The 26,423-nt window shown below is 44.9% G+C and overlaps 2 protein-coding genes and 1 long non-coding RNA gene across 18 annotated transcripts; 2 read left to right on the top strand and 1 right to left on the bottom strand.

Moving 5' to 3' along the window:
* The first annotated feature begins 10,436 nt into the window (after nucleotides 1–10,436).
* On the top strand, nucleotides 10,437–16,623 carry LOC109737085 (uncharacterized). 16 transcript variants are annotated; one of them, XR_012186958.1, is made up of 10 exons: nucleotides 10,495–10,897; nucleotides 12,263–12,360; nucleotides 12,505–12,596; nucleotides 12,916–12,984; nucleotides 13,066–13,197; nucleotides 14,186–14,369; nucleotides 14,675–14,763; nucleotides 14,857–14,980; nucleotides 15,081–15,243; nucleotides 16,240–16,582. XR_012186958.1 is itself a non-coding variant. In XM_073500781.1 (7 exons), the coding sequence occupies exons 4-7, from the start codon at nucleotides 14,325–14,327 to the stop codon at nucleotides 16,321–16,323; spliced, it is 297 nt and encodes a 98-aa protein (XP_073356882.1). In that variant the 5' UTR covers nucleotides 10,437–10,897; nucleotides 12,263–12,596; nucleotides 13,066–13,197; nucleotides 14,186–14,324; the 3' UTR covers nucleotides 16,324–16,582. The 16 variants fall into 16 exon arrangements, 1 of the variants encoding a protein (XP_073356882.1); XR_012186960.1 differs by lacking the exon at nucleotides 14,857–14,980 and having other exon boundaries at nucleotides 10,437–10,893; XR_012186959.1 differs by lacking the exon at nucleotides 12,916–12,984 and having other exon boundaries at nucleotides 10,440–10,897; nucleotides 15,122–15,243.
* On the top strand, nucleotides 15,593–15,997 carry LOC141025468 (uncharacterized). The gene is made up of 2 exons (XR_012186961.1): nucleotides 15,593–15,692; nucleotides 15,803–15,997. It is a non-coding gene; the product is annotated as an uncharacterized lncRNA (long non-coding RNA).
* A 6,768-nt stretch (nucleotides 16,624–23,391) lies between the features above and the next one.
* On the bottom strand, nucleotides 23,392–25,895 carry LOC109737099 (protein MAINTENANCE OF MERISTEMS-like). Its single transcript, XM_073501582.1, has 5 exons — nucleotides 25,881–25,895; nucleotides 24,495–24,563; nucleotides 24,293–24,406; nucleotides 23,777–24,061; nucleotides 23,392–23,688 (listed from the first exon to the last, which is right to left on the bottom strand). The coding sequence occupies exons 1-5, from the start codon at nucleotides 25,893–25,895 to the stop codon at nucleotides 23,392–23,394; spliced, it is 780 nt and encodes a 259-aa protein (XP_073357683.1).
* Between the last annotated feature and the right edge of the window lie 528 nt (nucleotides 25,896–26,423).

Genomic DNA, 26,423 nt, shown 5'->3' with positions numbered 1-26,423 from the left:
ATATATGAGAAGCAAAGAAGCATGGCCGGCCTTGTATACATCAGACTTCCGCACAATAGAAGCATAACCAAGGGTCAAAGGAAGCATGGATGTTAGTATATGGATCAGACCTAAACAATGTTAGAATGAAACTAGCATCTACCCATTGAGAACTTGACATGACTACCCTCACCATGCAGTGAAGGTGGCACCTCCATCCACAGGACACCGCCCTAAATATCAACAAATGTGCACCACCCAGAGAGGCACGTCTAGTCCAGTCCCGAGATGATGTGGCCGACGTGGACCAAATGAAATAGCTGTGAGACGGTCAAGCATGGACGATGCGTCGGTGCTGCAAGGCGAGGTGAGAGGCAGGCAGGACGGCGAGGACGACGCACTGTTGTGGACGGCGAGCGGAGATAGCGAGAGGGATATGCAGGCGGGGGCGAGTGATTAGGGATGAGGTTTTATACGGTACCCTGGTACTCCTTTCCCCTTAGATGGAGTACCCGTCATATCTAACCATTGGTTCAAAGGGGGTAGTTTGCTCATTTTCTCTTGCTAATATTGGTTTGAAGTAATTTGGCTTTTGTTATTAGTAACTCCGTCCTCATCGAGCGCACATCTCCTAATTGAGTGCACGGTGCTTGCCGCCACCATCCCCGATCGGGGGCACATGAAGCCACCGTCGACTGCACACGGCCACACAGGCCACCGCCTTTGCAGCCTCCTATCAAAACGATGGATGGTGATGGAGGCACCATTTGTGGCAGATCGTGCACTTGTAGCAGAGGATACAACGCAGACACGGATCCTTGGAAACACCATCTCCGTCACATGGTCCCCCCCCCCCCCAGCACCAACGCCACGACTTCTGTCAGTGTCCGGGAGATAGAGTGATCTCGTTTAATTTGACACCGCCTTTGTTGCCGGCTCGTCGGCGAGACCCGTCCATCCCCATGGCCAGCCGAATCAGGTCATGAAATTAGGGTTTCCAAATCAGGGATACAACAGTGCGCACTCAAACCGTTAATTATCCTACAGATTACATATTACCCTTGTACTCAAGGTACTCTCTGCCTTTTGATGATAGTACTCCCTGCCACTTCCGCTGGAGTACCCATTACGCCGGGCCATCAGATTAGAACAAATGGACGGATCATATTTACTTCGGGGTACTTTAAAAGTGCTCCTTGCCGAGGGGATTTTGTTGTTGTTATTTTGCATTAAAAAAATCTATGGCCGTGAGATTCAAATCGTATCAATGGCAGTCGACACGTCTGAGGATTGCCTCGTATCAGACCATATAGATAAGACGCGGTGTGGCCGATGCTTGTATGGACGCTATAGAGAAGAGATTAAATGCATACATCCCGCATCATATTGCGGTACACAAGATGTTGCAGCATGCAACTGTGACGAGCTGGAGAAGAAGGAAAGGAGATTTGGGATAAATTGCTTTGCTCAGATTGCTTTGCCATACGGGACATCTTCCGTACCACCTCTGGCGCAGCCGGCCATCCACAGCCCACAGGTTGCGGCCAGCCACGCACAGTCTGGAGTGCACACTTTCATTCTGCCAACAACACGATTTCATTTGCCTCAAAAAAAAAAACGACAGCACGATTTCACCACGGTGCCCCTGTTAGCTTTTCCCACGGGTATACAAAACTAGATGTAGTGGTTGGATCCGGCCATTTTGGGCTGGCAGGGCGGCGGGGAAGTAGAAGTGGGGGCGCGCCAACGGCAGAATGGGTAAGATGGAGTGGTGGGAGTGGAGAATTTTTACTCTCTCGATGCGCGGCCGAGTACATTAAGGGGTCGGGTGGCCTCCGATCCTCTAACCCTTTTAGGAGATATGTTAGGTGCACGTTAGATGAGATTTCTTTTTTTTTTTGAAAATTTACTCCTCTAACTGATTATGAGGGATCGGTTCAAGATGCTCTTAGTTCGCCCATATGATTGACATCATCGATGTTACATATTTAATTAATTTATGCAAATGAAGAAAAATCATGGTGAAACTGTAGAATATCACTGATTTGTGGTCTCTTCCATCATTCAAATCAAGATTCTGAAGTAGTAGGAGCAACGATAAAAAAGGTAGAAGTGTTGTGATAGATGTAATTTCCTCACGAGTGCGTATACTTTTTTTATGTGATTTACTCATATCTTAACCACTGCTGATTCAGGAACTAATTGACATTCAACATGCTCGTAAGCTATAGGCCACGGCCAACCTAGATATCTTAGAAATGCAGCATTCTTCTCTTAAAAGCATCAAAAAATGTGGATCAGCTAGTCAATTCTTGTTATCAGATTGGAGCTACCACGAACTGCTGCATGCCAGCATGCGGTCGATAGTAAAACAGATGCGCCAAACAAATTCTATTCATCAATCAATCAATTATATTATTAAAATGATAGAAAACGTAAGGCCAAGATTTATCAATTTAAAACCAAGATATTTCAATGGTTAAGATTATCTAGACAGCTTACCATAAATCTCACATACCCTAGAAAAAACATTAAATCTCACGTATGCTTCCTTGCCCGATAATGCACATCAGGAATTGTACAGGGACTAGGACTCCTAGCATAAGAATACTTTTGTTTTGGAGTAAAAAAAAGTATAGGAGATCTGACGTAGGCTGCCTTGCCCGATAATGCATCACAGTAATTGTACAGGGACCAGGACTCCTAGCGTAAGAACACTTTTATTTTAGCCAATTTTGGATTGGTAGCATCTACACCGTCAGATCACCTTAGCCAACGAACCTAGAACAACTCCCCCTAAGAAAAAACCTAGAACCGATCTCGGTTTTGAACTCCGTCGTGGTTCTATCGCAGGTACCACCGGATGTGCTACTGCAGCTTTCTTTCTCCTACTGTCTCTCCTTATGGCACAAGCCTCGACAACCAGCAGTAGCTCCTCGGCGTTTTCGAGATTGGTGCAGCTTTATTTGAGGTGACGGAACGAGGCGGCCTCTCTGGGCGCAGTGTCAACCATGCATGTGTCATCCGAACATTTGTAGATGGACTCAATGCCACAGACATTAGCAACAATGATGTCAACTGGCAGCCAGGCAGAGTAAGCATGGAAGATGCAAATAGGGGGAAAAAGTTAAAGCTTCTGAAGGACAATCCAATGCAAAGACGAGACGTCGCCAACTCACTGTCCCCTGGAGAACCCGGCTGGGGAGTAATGCGAGATGTGCAGAGGCACGGAGGCGGTTCTTCTGCCGATGGAGACTGGCATGTCGGAAGAAAATATCCATGAACTGTTGGGTACAGGGAGGGCACGAAGAAGTTCCATCCAATCCTCCGGGAAATCTTCCATACAGTTAAAGAATCAATCAACCTGGATATACAAGTTGGTCATCTGTGAATTTTTTGGCAAGGACACACACGGACACACATTATTAATTAGCTCTCTGATATATGATTTTCGGCAAGCATCCGCAGAGATGAAAGAATGAAACAGTGATTATTTTGGCAAGGACACACGTTATTAATTTGTTGTCTCATGGTGCGCGTGGTTGTCATGTGACCAGATTCATGTGTTTTACCGGCACCTCAGCATCTATGGTGAGGTCGGGATGGATTCCATTGGCGGCATGGTCATCACTGCCTCCAAGTCCTCGATCAGTTCCGACAGTTAAAGCTGGCTCCTCCTTCCTGTTCTCGCTTGGGCAATATACCAACTGGTGTTTTTTCTTTGTTATAATTAATCGCACAGTTTCGCCAGGTCCGCCGTACAGCAAGGAGCACTACGGTCTACGAAAGGTAACGATTCAATTGGCTATATACAAAGACGTAAATCAAGATTCAAGAAACACTATGCGGTAGGATTCAATTTATTGAACAAATTAACGAATCAATTATACCAAGCCGTAGAGCAAGAAGCAGTACGGTAGGAATCAGTTGACAAAATTATTGTATCAATTGGCTCTATACCTATATTATACAGCAGAAAGAACTCAATTTTTTTTATTCCACTGTTCAGCCATAATAAATGCTGTTACATGTTTGCATATTATCTTAATATTGTTTTTACATAGAATGGTATCATTCGGATGTCGGCAGCCCAATTCATCAAATCTTGCATGCAATTAGCGTTTCAGTGGCACTTAAGAAACAGCCGATGAATTTCGCAAATAAAAAGAATCGGCCGATGAATATGCCCTCATATCCTTCCAAACTCTATAAAAAAGCTTATAATATTTAGTTTTAAAAACACATAGCTATGTGGCACCTTTTAACCTAGATTTTTCCTGCACAAAAAAAAGACAGATTTGATTGGAAAAGATGGTTGCTATCAATTGATTTTACAGTTGGTTCCGAATATATATATTTGCAAATATTTAGTTTGATCAAGATGTAATTTCTTATATCTGTCACGGGACTTTTCTACAGCACTATAAATATAATTCACGGAAGCATATTCAGATGAAGAATGGTGCTCAGAGTTTTGTAGTCGAGATAATTATAAAATTTCAGTCAACATGTATAAAAGAAGTTATAAAATTAACCCATAAATGCGATGGTTTCCCTTGAAATGAATTGAATAATAAACAAAAGATTGCTGTAGCTTTGTTTTTTTATGAAATCCAAATAAAAAATCTTAGGAATGCCATTATATAAAAGTTATTAGTTGTATTTATAGAATACAACTCGGTGTTATATATAAAATCTGAAGAAGTAAAGTGTATGAGAAAAAACTCCTATAAATTATGAAGAGGAGACATGGTTAAAATATGAGCCATCAATGTTCACACTAAATACATCACAATTAAAATATCAGATAAATATGTAAAGAAGAATCATGTCGAAATGTTCCTTCTTTGGTGTTGAATTACTTATATGGACAATACAAGATAAAAGTGTCAGACTAAGAAGGGAATGTGTAATGTCACTTTCTAACTTGGCTACCGGGGCAACAAAACAATGCATGATTTCTCAAGTAAAGACAATGCCTTTTTTAGTAATGGGTGATTATTTTTAAACACATCCATATATTATGGTTAGAGACGCATCTATTCAAATACAAAATACATGCTTAACAATATTTAGAATATCTAGCCGCGCAATTGCGCGGGTCACCCCGCTAGTTGAAGGATGGATTCACATTTGAACCACCGGTGGCACACAAGACAATATATGAAACCACTTTGACGTAGGGTACATGCACTCTTTGCCAAGCGATGGCATCAAATCGATGTGAAAAAGGACTACATACCCACCAACCAACCAACCTGGCACCGTGCGGATTGGCATATGGATATATACCACTCCATCCAAGACAAAGATGGTAGCAGCCTCGAGAGATGAGACAGGGAGATGTGAAGCTGAAAACGTTAGGGAATAGGAGACGTCAGGAAAAATGGCAAGCGTGCTCAATGAAGAACAGGATGATCCCGAATAAGTGCAAGTAGCACGACTTCGATGCAATCTTGAGCTAGCACGCCTTGACTAGTACTCGTGCGCACAGTCCGGCCAGCTGCCCCATGACGAGCTCCGTCATGCACCCATGGTTGCCGCTGGGGAACACATTGAGGAGAGCGCATGTAGGCTGCAGCATCGTGCTGGTCGAGACTGACAGCACAGTAGGGTCGTGATCATCGCACTGACGGCCCTCAAGCAGCGCCGCATCAGCCACCGCGATCACGGGTCCAGGAGCCATACGGCGCTCTTTCTGTCTCGGGTCGCGTCATTGTCGCCGCTCGAGCATCTTATTCTCCAGCGTCACGAATCACCATCATGTGTGTGTGCGTCAGTGCGTGGTCGAGGTCGTGGTTGCCGGGGACTAAGGGCTGGAGCTCGTCGGGCAACAAGTCGAGAGCGTTGAGGAGAGCAAGACACGCTTTGACAATGGGCATCATATATAGCTCGCGAGCTGGTCTTGCTGCACGATGCGATCATGCGAACAGAGTATACACGGAGCATGCTCTGCTACACCTGCACGCCGGCCACGGCATGCTGGGGTCAGCATGTCCTTATCAATGGCGTGCTACGCCTTTGGCAGTGATCTTTTTACCACCATGGGCTATGCCACTTCCAAAGACATCACCACTGCGTCCACGTCCTCACAGGTCGGCTGCCATTCCGCACCCTTGGGTCTACGAAGATGGTGCGCCACTTCTTCATCAGGCTGCACTCTGAGTCTACGAGCTCTCTTGCCCGTGTAGTCCTCTCTGGCATGCGTCCGTTACGACTTGCAGTGCGCCTCGCTGGATTCTTGCTTGAACGACCAGAAGCTGGTGTTGCGGATACACGACTGCTATACCATACAGGGTGGTGAGCTCTTCATGGCCTCCTCTCATCCTAAGCCACGCCGGTCGCCGGCTATGGGCCCCACGTCTGCAACCCTGTCACTGTCACAGGAGCAGTACGTAATTATTTGTGATCAAATTAGTTTAGTACATTCCAAAGATGCAGGTTGCTCCCGTCATATTGTGAAGTCCTCTCATGTGGTGTGAAATGGATTTAAGGTAAGACGTCAGGGCATCAGCCACTTCACCGCAACATACTTCGCCTCGCAACATCACAGAAGCTTGATCATCAGTAACAATGTACTTTTTTGAGACATGCCTCCCCCTGCTTCGATCCAATGGCGCACATCGCCTGGTACATGCTCGCCTCCGCCTACATCGAATCTCTGATGGCTCGGTTGCATCCCGGTGGACGGATCAAACTCCGGCGAGCAGTGAACAACCCAGGCAGCGACTTGTTGGGAAATGTAGTATAAAGAAAATCGTCCTACGATCACCAAAGAACAATACGAAGATGCATAAATAGTTTGGATCATGATCGTTACCGAATCCAACTAGCAGCGGAAGTAGACGAGTCGGTGTATATCATACTTGGAGTCCCTCGAATCGCAGATGAACGATTCCGCAAACCGCCCATGAACAGTTGCTCTAAGGAAGACCGAAAGCACGACCTCTCTACGAGTTGCAAGCGTCCGGCCTTCACGACCCAGCAGCGCTTCGCCGTCCAGAGCTAATCTTCGCCTAGAATTAGAGGAGGGAGACTAGAACCACACTGAGCTTCTAATTACGAGGATTAGATGATCTAATCAATCTCTAACTAATCAACTAGGATCAACTAGATCTAGAATTGGAACTAGATAACCAGAGCAGGCTCCAAAACTTGTGTGTCCAAAAAGCACCAAAGCCTCTAGTCTTCTTCTTACTCCAGGTTGCCATTGACTAGATGTGTTGACCTTGGACCTAACCCGTTGACCTGACATTGACTGCTGACCTTTTGAAAAAAAATTACACGCTTGCAAGAGTTCATAGATTTCGAAAAGTTTATGAATTTGAAAATAGTTCGCGAGTTCAAAAAACATTTACGAATTTGAGGAAAAAAGTTCACAAAAACTTGAAAAAGTTCATGAACTTGAGGGACAGAAGTTCAAAATATCTAGAAAAATGTTCGTGAATTTTATAAAAGTTCATGCACTTGAGGGGAAAAGTCAAAAAATCTGGAAAAATGTTAGCGAATTTAAGAAAATGTTCACGAATTGGAAAGTTTATGAATTAAGAAAAAAATAACAAAAACCGGTGCAAAAAAAACCAAGAAAAAAAGAAAAAGGGTCGAGGAAAGCTTCTGGAAGGTTCACAATACCGGGCCCGAAGGGAGCATCCCGCTCGTCTTAGTTGATCAGGCCCATTAAAATATATGCAAGGGAAGGGGTGTGCATCAGTTGCCAAATGGGCTATAACTGATGCTTAAAGCGCCAAATAGGTTTTGGCGTATATGATGAGATCACAAGGTTGACAGTGACATTGTGGGCGATTTGGACAGCAAAAAAGGAAACTTATTCATGAGGGTATCCGGCAAAGCCCTCTATCCACTCACTTTTTTTATTATGAGGTTCATCGCTGAGTTAGATCAGATTAGAAACTACACAACAACCGGCTTCATCTTCGGTTGTTCAAAGGAACAGATTGGTCACTTCTTCGATGGGTATTGTTAAGTTGAATGTTGATGTGGGTGTATCATAGATCATAACAGAGGTACCGCGGCGGCCATTTGTCGAGACAGAGACGGTTCCTACCTGGGCTCTTCAGTGCTTGTGATCCAAGGCATGGTTGATGCGGCTACATTAGAAGCAATAGCATGCAGAGAAGCTTTATCACTTGCGGTAGACCTCGGCTTGTGGCATCTTCATATTGCATCTGACTGCAAGGCAGTGGTAAATGCAATCCAGTATGGTGCTGGAGGTGCCTTTGGAGGGATCATTAGGGAAAGAAAACAAAGAGAAAGATCTTCTATTTCATGTAATTTTGTGCATGAATTTCGAGCAACTAATTACGAAGCTCATAAGAAACTAATTTTGTGCATGTAATTTTGTGCATGATGCTTTTGTAATACATGTAAACGTTGGCATAAATCAATAAAGCCTGGCTGTCTTTGCTCAAAAAATAATAATCAGTAGAAGCATATATCCTAACACCACCGCCGCCAAATCTGTTCACCGAGCTTGGGTCTACGATCTCCACCTCCTAAGCCAGTGCCGCACTCATGGATCATCACCCATGCAAGTGCGCGGCGGCCGGCGGGACCAAGCCTTCTCCATGCGTTGCATACAGCAAAAAAGAGGGTAATGCTTTACAGCGGCCGGCCGACCAAACCGTTCCGCCTGCCACGCGCCCTTCGATCGTTCGTTCGCGATCCAGCACCTCGTGTTGACATGGCCGTCCATGCTAGAAGCGGCGACGGGAAGGGAGGCAGTGGGAAGAGTTTTTGCCGACGACGACGGAGGCGACCAACTACAATCTGCGGGCGAGGGCGGTGAGGTGCGACCGGCTGAGAGGTCAGCGGCCGGTGGGGGTAGCCCTGGAGACAACTCAATCTCGTGGTGCTGGAGACGAGACGATATGCGCATGGGCTAGTTGGCTAATCGGGCGGTCAGGGGCTTGCGAATCGGGTGGCGACCAGCCGAAATTTTGGTCGGTCCACCAGCACCCAAAAAAACCTATCGATACAATGTTGAACTTTAATTGTACCCCTTCTCCATATTTAACAAATTTTCTTTTCCCCGGGAAACAATCAATTCTATGTTTTCGCAAACTTCTTCGATCGATTGTAAAAAAAAGGAAGATACACCATGGGTTTTACTGATTCACGGGTAAATTCGCTTTTTTTCAAACATCCAGTGTTAGAGCATCTACGATCGGGCACCCCAAACCCGCCTCAAACACCCAGGTGGACGGCCCGGTCACTGACCGGACACAAAAAATGTAACTTAGACGTGCTCCTCAAATGGGCCTCAAAAGTCCGGGCTGACCGGCACCTCCATATTTTCCTCCCCTGTCCGTCACCGTCGCCACTTTCCACTCCCCGTCCGCCACCACTAGTAGTCATGCCCCCACGCCGCTGGGTACGGAGCTACCTATATCTAACACCGGAGCGCAATGCGCGAAGCCCGGATCGCCGCGAGGCTACCTCCGAATGCAATGGATCCGGAGGAGGAGTTGATGGAGGAGGAGGAGGAGGAGGTTGAGGAGGAGGAGGTTGACGAGGAGGAGGAGCCGGAGGAGGATGTGGGGACGTGGATCTGCAGGCGGAGCAGCAGGCCATCCTCGATTCCCTCCGCTCGGAGTCAGATGTGAAGGCCAGACGCTGTCGTCGGCAAGAGATGGAGGCATAGCAAGCCATCGAGGAGGAGGAGATGCTCGCCTATATGGATAAGGTCAACGAGGAGGGGGGGGGGGGGCGGAGCCCTTCTATGCGCCCATCCACCCGGCGATCAGCACCGACATCGTGGACATCTCCGACGACGAATAGTAGCTAGGGTATCATAGTACGTAGGTTGGTTTGTATGGATCTAGGGGATGAACTATGAGACACTCGAATGCAGAGTAGCAAATTTGAGAAGTGACCGGTGACTGTCCGCGGACGCGCCCGGTCGCGTCCGAGGGCGTTTGAGGGACTGGATTTGCCAAGTTTGGCTGTAGATACTCTTACGCGAGACTATATATCAAACCACATATGGGAATCGTCAAAAGTCACTTTGACACCGGAACATATACTAATTAATTTACCAAGTAATGCCATCAATTTGATGCAGAAAAAACGGTACAGACTCACCAACCAACCTGACACCGAATGGGTGGGCATATTTATATATACCATACCACATGGACAAATGAGGTAGTAGCATATCCAGAACTATGTTAGTTGGGAGAACATGAGCGTTCTCAGAGCTCAGCGATTTCTGGCCGTCAGATCTCTTGTTTGATGCGTTTTCGGCCATCGGATCTCGCTCTGGGAAGATATGGGTCGTTGGATCGAAGTGAAAACACTGCTACAATGAATAGTTTCACCCCCACTGTAAAGATCTCGTGCCACCGCCGATATTTTGGTGCCTCCACGAGGGTATTTTTGTCATTTCACATCTTAGGTCAACACGTGCCCTTCTCTGATTCGCTGCCTCCTCCCCAATCGGTGCTAGGGTTCGATCTCCTCGTTCTGATTCGCTACCTCTCTCTCTCCCTCCCGCGCCCCCCTCCCTGGATCCCTGCCCCGCCACCGCCGTCGCCGCTCGCCCGCGCACCCGTCGCGCCTGCTCGTGGTGCAGCCACGCCTCCGCCGTGGCGCTTGCCTCCCGTGCACACGGCAGGTGCTCCGCCTCTTCCTCCCATCCGGCCAGATCCGCGGCGCACGGTCTCTCGCGCTCGCTCGCAACCCTCAGCCGTGGCTTGGGTTTCGGGCTGGGCATCGCCTTCGTCGACGGCGCGGCTCCGGTGGACTCCGGCGGCTCCTCTCCGTCTCCTTCCTCGCCCCCACACGCGGCTCCACTTCCCGCTGGCCATGGGGCTGGCCGGCAGCAGCACCTCCCTCCCTCCCTCCCTGCCGCGGCCGGTCCCGCCGCACGGAGCAGCGCCGCCGACGGGTCCATAGGCAGGTAGCCCCACCGCTCCTTCCTCCTCCCTCTTCCTTCACCACGACCTCCCTTGTTGCATCCTCTGTCCGTTCAATTTCTGTTTTCCTGACTCTTGTGTCGGACGAGTGGTTGCTGTGGTAGATTGGGTGTCGTGAGGATGTATGCAACGGCGACTGTTTCTGGATGAGTAGTAGTTGCCGCGTGATTTTCCCACTGCGTGTTCGAGTTCACATCTGATGGGATTTTGCCTGATAGGTGCCTGTGGTAATGCTTGCAGGGGCAAATATTGGTAACTCGTAGTTTGACTTTTTTTTCAGATGAGCTAATGTATTGCATGTTAGCAGCAGTGAAAAATGTTATACTAACGATATATATTTAATCTACACTGCCTTGACCTGAAATCATCGAAGCTTATAGCAGTAGCGTGCAGTTTGAGAGCAGCAGGAGCTTCGCCTTGGTTGTACTGGCCCAGATTGGTTGACGCATTGGTTAATTGTCCATGTGTACAATCCTGTTGATTGTGGAGCAGTAAGGAACAATAGGGAAGTTTTATGACCTGGACTTATCATGTGTGAATAAAATTAGGAACAGTACAATACACGTTCTTCAGACCTTGTTGATCAACAAAATTATTGCCAAAAAAGTTGATACACATGTTGATCTGTAGGTTTATTCATACAAGGTACTCTTGTGAGTATTTTCCATTTTGAAATTGAAAATAAGCTGTCAAAACTGAAATAAATTGGAGTACTGAAGATCTGCTTGTACTGCCTTTTTTTTTTTTTGAACTGTGCAGCAAAAGAAATAGTTGCCAATCAGTTAGTAGCATAATCATTGACAGGGAGTATTTAGGACAATCCATGAGGTATACTTAGATGCAAAAAAATTCTGTTAGAAGCTGTTCTTTTTTTCTGTGTGCAACTTAGGTATATGGGGTTCAGGAATATCATATGTGCTGAATTTTACTGTCAAAATTGGAGATCGGATCCAGCTCCATAATTTTACTGTATGAGCCAGCCTGTATAATTTTCAGTTTGTAGAGCTCTGTGTTGTCCTGTTTTTCTGTTGTTCTATTTTTCTATTGTTGATCAGATCCATGTTGTCCTAAATTGTAAAGTACAGCTACAAGTCTAAACCTGGACATTTTCAGAAACCGGACATTTTTAGAACCTGAACATTTTCAGTTAGTGGCTCAAAATTGTTCGTAGCTTAACGGGCATTATGATCTGTCTTTTTTGGTAGCTGCGGGTTCAAAAGCGCAGTAATGATATTTGCTTACAGTTACTTCAAGTACTACACTTGGTTTATCTTTTAAGGGAAATCAGTTTTGTTTACACTGAAAATAATTTGTGTGCTTATCCCATTAACTTGAGTGTGTTATTACAGGTTGCAGGAATAGCTTTATATTAGGAGCAGCTTCTCCACCACCACTTAGCGGTAGAGGAGGTGTGCTTCTTCCCCAACACAACATAGCGGCAGCCACGGTATCCTCGGCCCTCTCCCTCTATCTACCCTCTTCTGTTCCTTACCGAAAAATCATTTTTTTACCTTGTATAATACTTGTGATTTGGACCGATTTGTGTTTTGGGGGGCATCAATTTGGTGCTTCCCCTGTCCATGTGCTGCAGAGAAAAGGAGAAGAAGGGGATGGATGAGCAAGGAGCAGAAGGACCTGAAGAAGAAGGGCAAGGGAGGTGGGGCGATATGCATGTCCAGGGAGGTCCGTCCCCCTCTCCTCCTCTTATCTTTCCTTGTACTGCAGCAGCCCTTAATCACCATAACCACATTAATGGCCAAGCACGAGGTGAAAATACTCTCTTCATCTCTCATTTCTGTTAAATGAATAGTTACTTGACTTGATGCTGGCTAGGATCTATGTGGGGCTAGGAAATGTTTTGTCTGACTATCACCATGAATATGCAATGTCCATTATTTTCTTAGTTCCACTCTGGAAGCACACCTTGCACAATAAGATAAATGCTGCATGGGGCGCCATGGCTTAACCAACTCATTAATGTGCTATTTATTTTGTGTTTTAGAAACTGATTCATATGGAGAGCCTTTTTGCTCGGTCAAATCTGAGTTATGGTGGTAGCTGTAGCTGAAAGGTTAACTCAATAATTTCTGAAATGCATAATTAATACTTGCATTACATGGCTGAAAGGTTCTCGCCTAATCTATGCTCGCAGGTCTCCGCCGGACGCCCCCCCCCCCCGTGTGCGTCCAGGTCGTTGTTGCTTCTGGTGTTCTGCGTTCAAAGGGATCAAGATGGTGCCTTTCTTTGGGTCTGCATTTCGTCCACTACTTCTCCCACCCAGCAGGTAGCAACATGTGTTGAGCAATGACATAGACAACATTTTCCCTTTTTAGTAGTGATTTGATGCACCAATAAATAGATGTCCACTATATCACTTATCTCGTAGAAAGGTTTCTGTTTCTTTCTTCATCTCAGTATTAGCCATTTCAGTATATGTCCATTATTCATTATATTTCTGAAACGGCATTTTTTATTAGGAGTCCTCATTATGTGTCTCTGTTTATATTATATATGTGAAGGCAAGAATCAAACAATTTTATTTATGTGCCTATGTTTGTAGATTGGTAAATCATGCTTCAGTTGTTTTGACCTGCAAGAATAGTTCTATGATTAGAGCTTATAGTTTATTGTCAACTACTCCCTCCGTCCTAAAATTCTTGTCTTATATTTGTCTAAATACGGATGTATCAAGTCACATTTTAGTATTAGATACATCCGTATCTAGACAAATCTAAGACAATAATTTTGGGACGGAGGGAGTACTTTACTGATGACACTTTTTATTTATATTGTGAGCTGTTGGTGTTGCTTCCTGTTGGACATAGCTCGTTCTCCAGTCCCCACCTTTGATTTGTGACACAGATTGGTTTATTGTGATGTTGCTTTGAACAAGGAATGGGTGATGTTATCCCACTAGGATTGTGTCATCACCACATACATAATTAGTCCCAGGAAAAATATAAAGCATACCAAGGTATTATTAAGATCGATTGAAATGATTTCCTCTGTCCTGGGGTCTAGATAAGTTAATTATCTTCATATGTAAAGTTTACACCATCAGAGAATGTACTAAGATACAGTCTAGATGCTAGAGATTTTGCATACATGTGTACTAAAGATACAGTCTAGATGCTAGAGATTTTGCATACATGTGTACTATACCCTATGTCAAAGTGTGACATCACGCTGGAGCATCCAGTAGGGGGTTGTCGTCGTCGTCGCCGTTTCGACCTGACCCGTTGCCTCCGGCGTGGCCGATCTGTTGTTCCTAGGGTATGGTGGACGACCAGTTCCGGCAGCTACAGTCGCTGCAGGAGGATGGCGGCAGCGCGTCGGGCTTCGTCGCCGAGGTCGCCACCCTCTTAATCGACGACGCCGACCGGATCATCAACGACATCGGCAGCCTGCTGGATGCCGGCGGAACCTAGCCACCACTCCCCGCCGCGCCCCTCGTTAGTAAGATTCGCCTCTCTCTCTCTCTCTCTCTCTCTCTCTCTCTCTCTCTCCTTTGCTAATTATATACTTAGTAAATATATGTACCATACGCATGGGCATCAGTAATAAATTGCAGAGGGCTACTCATGTTATTCTAGATGTATGGTACATGCTGAAAAATCTTCAGTGCTCATTGTACCCTTATATTGAGATTCATATTAGTGTCTTGGCCTGGTTTGATCTACTTTTTTAGATTGAGACTCATATTGGTGTGTGGCGGAAAATTAGGTTGTAGCTTTATATTTGACGCATGGTTTGCACTGCAGGTTACTTGTCGTGCTCGATTTTTCCTTCCACGGACGATTCTGTCATTCGCCTCTACTGCCGGTGGTCATGCCAGTCATGCTCCTACTGGGTAAGCTCGTTTCCTTCTTTAATTCATGTACTATTTGGCAGGACTGGCTACGTTACTGTAAAAATGTCTTTGGTTTCTTCTTGTGTGGAGCAGATTCTTTTTAGAGGGCTTGCCTTGGACTTCCTTGATCCTGATTGTTGTTTCGCGTATCTGCTTTGGGCCATTGCTGTTCTTCTACCACTCATACATATATTATTTGACCATTTGCTTTGCTAAGGTTCAAGTATGATGTAATTTAGATTTGTTCTCTTCAAACTTGCACCAATCAATATTTCTAGCTCTTAGCATTGTCTAATATACAATTTTATTGTATGCAGGACATGCATCCTTTAGCTAAATTCATCTTTGTTTGATGTAGTTCTTTGTGATCTGAAAGCAACTGACTACTCAATACCAATCAGTGCATGGAGGGAACTCCTGTCCACCACGCCGGCGACAGGAACATGGAAAACGCAGTCCACGGTGCCACCAATGAACAAGGTAAACACGAGTTGTCGGTCGCTTATAAATTCTGTACTTCAGTAGTATCGATCTAGGGTTCACGTGAGTGATCTTACTATTATTCGGGTTGTGTATAAAAATGTTGCCCTTTTCAGAGAGAATACTCCAAATCTATTGATTATAATTTAGTTGTGGTATTGATTTTTAGTTACTATGAATACTCACATAATGAATCTATTAAACGATCTAAAGGCCACCTATTCACATATTAACTTGTGCCACCGTTGTTTTCTTACTTATCGTGTCATTCTTGTTTTTGAGCCTGGCCTGACACATTCTGTTTCCAAATATATTATACCTATCGAATCGTTTGGTGACTCATTAACTGAAGAGATGGTCAGCCCAAAGTCTATGGTTAATGCCATTCTTGGTAACATTGGTCTGCCTGATGCAAATCAAACAAGGACTACATGAACTACAGTGGACGTGTGGGTGCAATCGTCTTTTTCTGGCCGTTCCTGGCGCATTGTTGAATTAGTCACCTTGCCTCTCTTGCACTTAACATTGTCCAATTAGACTTTTCAAAATGATTATCCAGGACTGCTTGGCCTCTCGTTTCGATTAGCCTATCATTAAAGTTGGAAACACCAGAATTGACGCTTGCGTATGAGTGTGTACAGGTTGTCCTTAGGATTTTCTTTGTAGCAAACTCGCTGGATTGTGGATTGGTTTCCTAGGCCATTGTTCTTTGTACAATACTTGAAGCGATCTGCTCGTGTGTGTGACTTTGTCCGATGATTAGGCTTTAGATTTTCTGCTGGTTTATCTTATGATTCATGGTAGCATTTGATTTTTTTTCAATTACTATGTCTCAATTGTCGAACAGGACAGTAAGAATCTAATAAAACTCTTGCACAACAAAGATTGTTGTCCTTTAGTTACCCAGACCTTTGTTTTCATGGTATAAAACCAACTGCTGTCAACTTTAGTACTCTGGAAAATTATATAACCATTCTGAAATTTCCTATGACACAGGCCGAGACAAGCATTGTAAGGATCCCAGTTAGAATGATGCTTGATCTCGTGTTAGAGCATCTTGGGCTTCACAAGGCCATCTGAGACTCGGGCTCAATGAGAACACAATGAGTGTCATCGTTCTCTCTGACACTGCTGTTCAAGACGACCGGACCTGTCCACCGCGCATGCCCATTACTGGTGTTCAGTCCTCCAACGACAATATCTACCGTGTATGAACATTGCATCCTTTAATTTACCCTGTATATGAACATTCCATTCTTCAAATGTGTTGTACTTTCGTTCTGGTGGCTATGGAGATGTGTTGTACTGTACTTTTGGTATCCATTGATGATGTCTTGCTCCGATTACACTTGAATGTTTCTTTTTTTTATCCTGATTGAATACATATGAGAAGCCTGGCTTTTTATTAACTTCACCATTACATGCATGGGCACATCGTTGAAACCGGCACGGCACCCTCGCGCCAAGGCGCGCTGCCGATCTAGTAGAGATGAGACGTGGGATAGCAGAAGCATGTGGAGCTAAAAGCATTAGGGAATAGGAGGCGCTGGGAAAGAGGGCACCTGTGCTCGATGTGAAACACGATGATCTAGCAGGATTGAAAGTAGAATGCCCAAGAGAAAATGCACCCATGCTTGTAGAACACGTTGATACAGTACAACTGTGAGTAGCACGAGAGCAAACAACACATAGTAGCATGACAACACAATGAGTCAATAGATACACACATCGGAGCCGCCCATTTCTCAGTCGACCTTGTCCTTGCCAAGGGCATCGCTCCATTCTTGTTCAATCGACCTAGCGCTGCTTCACGGGGCCTCGAGGAATTAGTCTAGCTCACCACCGCAGTTGACCTCTTGGCCTCCCCTGACACTCGGCGCACCCTGGGGCTGCTGATCGAGTGCGTATGTCGGAGGTGGAACTCCATGACTAAGGTCCGTTGTGTTCTGGAGCTTGGCCGGGAGTGCTGGCTACTGCTGAACGAACTCCAGTTTTAACAATGTGTGCGAGTACTAGAGATACAGAGGGATCGCTACGCTGGTAGTTCGACTTGCCGGATTCTTGCCAGCATGGTGAATGCAGCTGCTATAACATAGCGTAGTGAGCTCGAAGCCAGCCTAGCTTGCCATGAAAAAAACTATCGATCCAACGATGAACTTTGATTGTACTCCTGCCAATATTTAATAAACTATTTTTCTCTGGAAAGAAAATTCAATTATATGGTATCACAAACTTCTGCAATCGATTGTAAAAAAATGCACCATGTGTCTTTTACTGTTTCATGGATGAATTTGCAGGTTTTTTCAAACAACCGGTGTTATGCTGGGAATCACCAAAGGTCACTTTGACATAGGAACATGTACTACTTTACCAAATAAATGGAATCAAATCGCAAAAAATGTACAAACTCACTAACCAACCTGGCACCGCATGGATGGGCATATGCATGCATACCACACCATATAAAAGAGTGAGGTAGTAGACTAGAGAAATGAAACAGGGCAGAGGTGAAGGATGTGAAGCTAAGGAGGTGTTTGTTTCGTCAGTTTTTGGCCGGGACCTGATTACAGCGATATCCATTACCGTTATGTGTGTTTGGTCTGAGTCGGGCTGGAATCCCAAACCGCGTAATCGGTTACCGCGCTATACAGAAACGATTACGCCCACCCCTGGCCGTTAAGCGATCCCATCCCCAATCCACCTTTCTCGCCCACGTCTGTTTCCTCTTCTTCCTCAACATCTTTTGCGTCTGCCTCGCACGAGCCACCATGGCCGCCGTTGTCGCCGTACCACCAGGGCTGTCGTCCACCGCCGCGGTCGCGTCCGCTGCAGCCGTACCGCCATGGCTGCCGTCCACTACTGCGGCCGCCTCCGTTGCCGCCGTACCACCACGGCCGTCTCCATTGCCGTTGTGCCGCCGGCCGCCGCAGCAAATCTGTCCTCAAACCACGCGTGCAACGTCCTCAGGTCTTGGTCGTGGAGCAGGAGAATCACGTAGGGGCGACCCTAATCGCAGTTTTCTTTTCTCATCTCTTGGTTACCGTTACCTGAGTGAGTGAACCAAACAAACCAGCGACAGTCCCATTACAGCCGCAAATGCGGGGTAACCTCATTACGTTACCATTTACGTTAACGGAGCCCCAACCAAACACCTCCTAAAAGCATTAGGGAATAGGAGACGTTGGGAAAGAGGGTACATGCGCTCGAGGAAGAATTAGATGATGTTGCAGGACAACTAGTACTTCATTGGAACTTGGAACAACTTATCAGTGCTTGAATTGTAGATTGATGATACAGGTTAGTTGCAAGCAGCAGGAGAGAAAACAACACATAGTAGCATGTGAACACAATGATTCCATATACATACACATCTGAGTCATCCATTTAGTAGCCAAGGTTGTCCTTGCCAAAGGCATCGCTCCATTCTTGCACAGTCGGTCTAGCGCCACTTCACAGGAAATTAATGAGATGGCCAAGCTCACCGCCATTGTTGCTCCAACGCATTCTTCGGAGGTGGAACTCCATGATTAAGTTTGACCACTTCATTAGGCTGCAGTACGAGCTAGCAACCGGGAGCTCACTTCCCGCATCGTACTCCTCTCAGCCATGCCTTATAACTGGCAGTGCACTATCTTGTGTTTCTCCTCTCTAATTCATTCAGTTGAATCCCTGTAGCACAAGATCTGTCGTGTTTTATCGAGTATCATTTACTTCGATGCAATTACTTACAACACACATTTTTTAACATGAGAATCTTCTTTGGAATATTACATGAGATCACACTGGAATGTTATTACTACATATGAATTAGGCTTTTTGGGGGTGTAAATTTCGGACTCATGTACTATTTTCGTGTATGTGGTTTTTCCTCATGGCCATCGCTTATATGGCAATTTGGTGCTACCTCACTCATAAGAGCCTCAAAATCTCGATTACATAATAATGGCATTAATTTGTTGGGAAACAAAACATCACTACACCTATCATGCGGTTCGTATGCTTATCAAATGTTGGCAATCTAAAGAGTTATAGTTAAGTTCTTTGTGTGCAATTTTGACGTAGTATCAGTTGAATAGTACAATCAATATATTTTGCACATATGGAGGGATAGTGCTTTTCTTTTTCTTCTTTTTCTTATGATTGGCAAGATCTACTATTGTTTTAAACGGGTTATATTAGATTTGCACTTTTTGTTGAATTGCCTACCCATTTAAAAGTTTCAAATGTACCAGAGTCATTTAATTTGGCAGGTCGGTACATTTGTATAAACTAAACGTGCACAGGGTTAAATCAACACTCTTTAATTGGCATTTGCATTCACTCTTGTCCTAATCCAATGGTTTATCACTGTAAGATATTGCAAAATTTGGCAAGCTGGGCTTCTTGGGGAGGTCTCAAAATAGTTTGACAACCTAATTTTGATGTTGGGGTAACTTTCAACGATGTGTTTTCTCTTTTACTCATGTGCATTCGTGTTTAATGTATAGCTTGATGTTCATCTCTGTATTATCTCAGCATACGATATGCTCATATTGTTGTTGTCTTTTGGATGAAAAGTTTTAAGCCTCTAACTTAATGTGACAAGTTGTGGGGAAATTCTCTACCATGTATTTCTCTAAGAGAATATTTTCCACCTATGCTCTCACACTTCCAACACAAATGTCAATCTGAATAACATATAATTTTGAATTTTTCATTGGCTACATGCAAATACGTCTTACCAAAATCAAGATAGGATGGTGTAGAAAATCAGAGTTGGCACAAGGTGAAGATAGTTAGTGCTAGTCGATCAAGTGTGTTAGCACCATGGGCAACCCTTGAAGAATATTTTGTCTCCATCTGACAATCAAGGTCATGTTGCTTAGTGCACAAACAATTTTGGCCAATACAATCACAAATCCCGATGCTTCTAAGTCCTAGAATGTATATGGGTTTCAACGACACTAAAAACAACTCCAACTAAGTACAAAGTTTTTATAAAGCATGTACCTAGAGTATGTTGATTGGAATCTAGCAGCAGCTGAGCTCTACTCCTTGCTCAACTTCAGATACACACATCAGATTCTTTGTGAATTATGGTCCAAATATATTAGCCTTCTCCCACTTAAATAGAAACACATGTGGCACAACTACCATGTAATGGTGCTTTCATCCCATCCAATACGCCCATAAGAAGCACATGTCCATTCACTATTGTCCATATTGTTGTGTCCGCCCCCACCCTCGATGTACTCGCTCCATCATATACATTTTGATCGTATCAATTCAAATCCACACTCTAGTAGAGTTTCTTTAGATGGGCCACATTTTTTGAAACCTTTTCCATTTGTTGCCACAACTATGTTGGCATCAAAGAGTAGAAACGGGCTAAGTAATTGTAATATTCACAATATACGATTACATATCAACAAAAAATCATTAGGTAATAATTAGTAAATAACTCGTACCTAATTCTCACCATATTGGAAGGGATGTGCAGTTCCATCGTCAATATACAATAGATCATTGCCTTACGGTACGCCAATGATGCAATCGTGTGTGATCCCCATCTCTCTTCTTACAAATCCGTGTGGTTGGTCCTAGATCACAGATGGGATCTCCAAAGAGATCTACAAAAATAATAGTCAAATGGCTTTCGACAAAAAGTTCAGACGTAGTTGGCCCACAGAAAGGTGCTTTGTTATGAGGGACAGCCTTCACATATGGTAGCCCCTAGGGCAAGAAAGTAACTTATTTTTCTTTCTTTTAATAGCCACGATAATATTCAATCAAATTATATGATTGTACACAAAACACCTATTAGAGAATTATGCACAAGGTTTTACCTCTATGTCAGTTGGTTGATTGTAGCTCAAGACAAAAATCATGATAAGAAATCCAAATGATTATGGAGGAGCATTCATAGTGTTCACATAGTTATTGGAGAAGGAGATATTGGAAATTCAAATTGGTTGGAGAAACAATGAATGGTGCTTGGGGATACTTCCGCTAAGAGAATAAGTGATAATATTTCTCTAAAAGTTTCTAATCTACATAATACTACCACATGTGTACAATGCATTTTCGAAACATTTTGAAATGAGAAAAAAGGCATTTAGGTGTCGGCATGTTTGAGTACTTTATATGCTAGTAATGCAAATGCTGTATGTATTTGTGATCTTTCATGTTTTTTGGAAAATGTCAAAAAGGAGAGAGAGAGAGAGAGAGAGAGAGAGAGAGAGAGAGAGAGAGAGAGAGAGAGGCAGGAGGCGTGGAGTTCTAAGTACTGACTTACTAGTCTTGCTTGTTTTTTGGATAGCTATAACGCACGTTATTAACATCTCTAACATATTGTTTTGATGGAAAATAACACGAACATGTATAAACAAATTAATATGCATGTGTATTATGTGAGTTCACGCCCCTGCAGCTTGATAGCCCGGGTTGGCCGCCCCACTGCCTGACCCTATGGTCGAGCAAGCATGTCATTGTCATCCTCACCATCGCATGCTCAATGCATGTGCCACGATGACAAGTTAGTTGCAATATGGTGAAACTTGGACCAAAGTGATCAAAATTACCTTGCATTAAGGGTGCCAATTTAAGCATTGATGAGTTAAAAGAGTAAGTAATTGTATCTACCAAATAAAGGACCTTGGTTTATTTTACCCGATAAAGTTTAAGACAAATTAATTATACTCTTTTCTGATAGTCGGATAGATCATTTGTCATGTTGTTTGTGCAATCACACTGTTAGTTTATTTTTAGAGGCATGATGGTGTGCTTCACATTTTTATGTTAAAATTTATAGTTCTGCAATATACTCTTGTCTTGTTTGTCAACTAACTAAATAATACTCATGTCATCTATTTGCCTCAAAAGTAGGCTAATGTTCAACCCCAAAATGTAACCATTGATTGATAACAAAGGCAAATAAATGCTAAAGTGCATATCGTTTGCCATTTCTTCACTTTTTTCTTTACTTTTCACATATTTTCATTTCATCTTGTTAGAAACGGCTTGTTCTTTAGGGGATGAGTTTCGCAGAAATTTGCTGATATTATTGCCGGAAATTCAGAGGCGTGCTCGTCCTCGCACGCTCTCGGTATCTCTGTTCGCTCGTTTATTTTGGGATCTGAGCAGGAGGATGTATTAGCCTGGTACGCGTCCTGCACATTGTTAGGATTAGAAGTTGCAATAAAACGGGGCTGGGCCCACCATCTTAGCGCTGTGCCATTAGACGAACGGTGGAAGGCAAGACCACCCATCCTGTACCCACCGCACAGGCCGGGATGGGCCTCCGTCCTAGACCATGCTGCACCGCTCCTGAATAGGTATCCTTATATGAAATAGAGTCATTTCTCTCAAAAAAATGAAATAGAGTCACGATGCTACTGAAAGAGCACAACGGCAGGTGCACAGTAAACATGAGCGTGATGCGGAGCAAAATGCAGGGTAATTTCTTTCTGCCAATAAGCTGATCGCTCTGATGAAGGAGCCTTGGCTTAGTGGTTGGGCATGCGGTTGTGCAGCCTAACCACCCGAGTTCAATTCCTAGAATTGACAGGTGATGCATAAGGGTTTTCCCGCATTTATTGAGAATCAAGTTTGGTGTGTGGTGGAACCACTCATCAGAAAATATCTTAATACTCATTTAAAAAATTTTGAGGACCATGTTTATCTTGGTACTCATACTAAAATGGCCGTATGCATCCTTAGTTGTTGCAGAGGCCGGGGAAGTGAAATTCTCCCCCATTTTAAAGAGAAACGCATCTCTATGCTGGTGAGTAAGTCCTGCGTGAGGCCCCGTCCCCCGTGTTGCTCCCGCAAGCGGCCCGGGCGAAACCCTAGATCGCCGCTGCCGCCCCCCTTTCTCGCCTTACTTCAGGGGACGCCGCCGCCGGGCAAAGCCCGCGCGTGCGTCGGCGGCGGCGGCGGCGGGGCTCCCTCCCTCCTCGCGAGGCTCCTGGGCGGCGCGGGACGGCCGGCCCTCGCGGCGGGGCTCCCCTGCTTGGTGGCGGCGGCGGCGTGGTCTGCGCGGGGCGGCGAGGCGCGGGCTTCTCCTCCTTGATGGCAAACTCCTCGGTGTACCCAACTCTGTCATCGGCGCCATATGGCTGCCATACCACCTATGAAATAGGGCAACCATGCAAAATTGATGACTATTTTTCAGGCAAGCGTGAGAAATGACTGAAGTAATGACCTCATTACCTGCTCAGGCGTGATCGTGTCCAACTCGGCAATGTACTTTTGGTACATGAGATTGACATCGTTCGTCATCTCGGATACCACATCCCACTTGTAAGCCCAAGTTGGGCGACGTAACTCGCCATTTTCATCCCAAGGATTAAACTTGACGCTCTTCGGGCGTCCAACAGGCAGACACTCCCAGCTCCATACAGAAAGTAGAAGCATATTACCACCAATGCCTGCACTATCTGTGATCCTGCAACACGCATCATCCAGCTGCATATGAAAGAAAAACAATGTTAACTTAACAGCAAGCTTGCATTGCTAATGAAGAAATGACTTGATAACAAAACAGACCAACTGCCTGTCGGTACAAGTAGGCAAGAGTCGCTGAACCCCAGCTCCATCCGCTATCGAAGATGGTCAACGCCTTCAGCCACATCCATGGAGCGTTCTTGCCCGTGCAGTCAGGAAACAAAGTCCCCGAGACAACATACCACATATAGACACGAGCATGTGTCTGGATCACATCAGCAGTGGCATCCGCAGGGCACGTCGCAAAGTTATTTTGAATCCACGTGAAAGCAGCTCCGGCTGCTTTCCTTTCCCTCTTCTTCTTCTCTTCTCCCTCCTCTACATCAGCCTCAGCCTCGGTAGGAGCCATACCGATAAGAGCAATCATCTGCTCACGCCATCCATCAGAATCGGTGCTCATACAGAGAGGCCTCCCATCGATAGGAAGCCCGGTGATCAAGGCGACATCCTCGAGCGTCACGGTCATCTCCCCAGTCCAAAGATGGAAACTATGCGTCTCCGGCCTCCACCGATCAGCAAGAGAGGACACCAGTGGAGCGTTGAGGTTAGGCGTGGACCGGCTGACCAACTGAATCCACGGGAGGAGTCCTGCCTGCTGGATGTAGGGCGTGTACCGCTCATCGTAGGGCATGGTAGGACCAGAGACCCCGTGATACCGAATCTTCAGAGGTTCAAGCTTCTGCAAAAAACAAGTAATGACAAATCTTAGGGCATGTCAATTTCAACTAAAGGCATATTTGCAAAATATTTAGATTACTCATTATTACCATCTCCTTCTCGCGCATCATGTAGGCCCGGTGTTTCGTGTCGTAGACATCGTCGAGAAGCCAACCATCCTTACAAAGTTCAAACAATAAACATATATGAGTTCATCTTCATCTCAAATATCGGTATACACTAAACATCTAATATGTGTTCAACTACAAGAATCTCAACATCTCCTTCTCACACAATGAATATGTCATATGTGTTCAAATAAACTCAACATCTAATATTTCAAATAAACTCAACATCTAATATATATCTAAACAAACATCTCATATATGTCTACAAAACTCAACATCTCATAGTTATCTATAAAAATAGGCATCTAATATATATCTAAAAAAACTAAACAATCTAGGGTTTCACTAACAAGAACCATATATTGTGAACTAATCAGCAACACTACGGTACTACCACTATGACTACACATCCTAAATCAAGCAAATCAAGGGTTCCATCAAATCTTGGACAAATCTCTAAAATGGCAACAAATTTACAGAGGAAAAGAAAGGGAACGGAGGAGTTTACCTAGTAGGATGGATTGGAGATCGAATCCACGGATCAAATATTCAGATCTGAGAGGGATGTGGGGGGGATTCGATGGGGGCGCCGCCGCTGCTCTCTGTCCAGAGAGCGGAGAGGAGGAAGAACTGCCTGGTCGGGCTGGGCCGATGCGCTTTAAGTCACAGTGCAGCACCTAAGGGCTAGGCGCTGCACATTACAAGTGTGGCGCCTAGCGCTTAGGCGCTGCACAGCTGTGTGTGGGGCCGCGCCTGGCCTCGGGCTGCCACGCTGGCAGGAGATGCGACGCCTAAGGAAGAGGCACTGCACAGTAGGGTGCGCGCGCCTAGCTGTCGGGCGCCACTTGAAAGGGTCAATTGAGTGAAAAAAATTCGAGAGCAGGTCAGTTCATGATTTAATTTCGCATATTGAAACCTCTAAAACCACTTATATTTAGGAATGGAGGGAGTAGAATATAAAATAAATAATGAAAATATATTTTGTCACACGTCCAATGAAACTCATTTAGTTTTGTACATGATTTTTTCCTAAACTTGAGCAAGTTTGACTTAGGACAAACCTAGAATTTTAAATATTTTGAAACAAAGGAAGTATATAATACCCCAATTATGAGGCAAGAGCACTAGAGACCCACAAACTTGCATTGGATGTGATGGTTTAGTTCACAAAGTTACAAAAGGTGATCAACTCATCCATAAACTTGAAATGCATGGGATGATTTAGTCCACAGCAAATCAGGAGCGGACAAATGGCGCCTCGCTGGCAGTTTCGTGGCACAGCCGTCTGGTCTGGCGTTTTTGTGAAAAAAAACCTCCACATTTATGGAAATCACACCTACGGTACATGCCTGGGCTGCCCCTTGTTACACAGCGGCGCCGCATGCTGGTCTTGCCCTGCGGCGGCTCATCAAACCCGCTTCTTTCCCATGCAGAGATGCCCGTGCAACCAAATTTTCTGCGAAAAAATAAACAAGCGGACCGGAAGCGCAGCATGCATGCATGCAAGGCATGGTCAAAAAGCCTAAAAGGGGAGAGCAGCGATGCATCCTTATTCAGAAAAAATTAGTTACAAGTATTTCTTATTTGCGGGAAAGATTACCTACAAGCACTGCTAGCTAGCCAGGGGTAGGCAGCCACTATTCACAAATCACAATATGGCTTAGAGCATCTACAGCCGGGCATCTCAAACCCAACCCCTCAAACGCCCGTGGACGCGACCGGGCGCGTCCGCGGACAGTGACCGATCACGTCCTAAATATTTGATTATAGAACCAGACACCTCAAACTAGAAACCTGAAATACATATTATAAAAAAATACATGCAACATGAAACCTAATCTAAGCGGAGCTCGCTCGGTTCCACTGTGCCCATGTCCGGCGAGCGGATGGGGAGAAATATATGTGGAGTCA

The sequence above is a fragment of the Aegilops tauschii genome, chromosome 6 (genome assembly GCF_002575655.3).
Source record: "Aegilops tauschii subsp. strangulata cultivar AL8/78 chromosome 6, Aet v6.0, whole genome shotgun sequence".
Taxonomy (NCBI): Eukaryota; Viridiplantae; Streptophyta; class Magnoliopsida; order Poales; family Poaceae; genus Aegilops; species Aegilops tauschii.
The sequence above is the reverse complement of the archived record's forward strand: the minus strand, read 5'-3'. Positions and strand labels throughout refer to the sequence as shown.

Excerpts from the sequence above, each read along its gene's own strand:
- LOC109737085 (XM_073500781.1), top strand. The coding sequence starts at position 14,325 with ATGCCGGCGGAACCTAGCCACCACTCCCCGCCGCGCCCCTCGTTA. Across the intron at positions 14,370-14,674 it reads CCCCGCCGCGCCCCTCGTTA|GTTACTTGTCGTGCTCGATT; the intron begins GTAAGATTCGCC and ends TTTGCACTGCAG. Across the intron at positions 15,244-16,239 it reads CGGTGCCACCAATGAACAAG|GCCGAGACAAGCATTGTAAG; the intron begins GTAAACACGAGT and ends CCTATGACACAG.
- LOC109737099 (XM_073501582.1), bottom strand. Across the intron at positions 24,407-24,494 it reads TGATGCGCGAGAAGGAGATG|AAGCTTGAACCTCTGAAGAT; the intron begins GTAATAATGAGT and ends TGTTTTTTGCAG. Across the intron at positions 24,062-24,292 it reads TCCTCCCGTGGATTCAGTTG|GCTGAGGCTGATGTAGAGGA; the intron begins GTCAGCCGGTCC and ends GCTCCTACCGAG.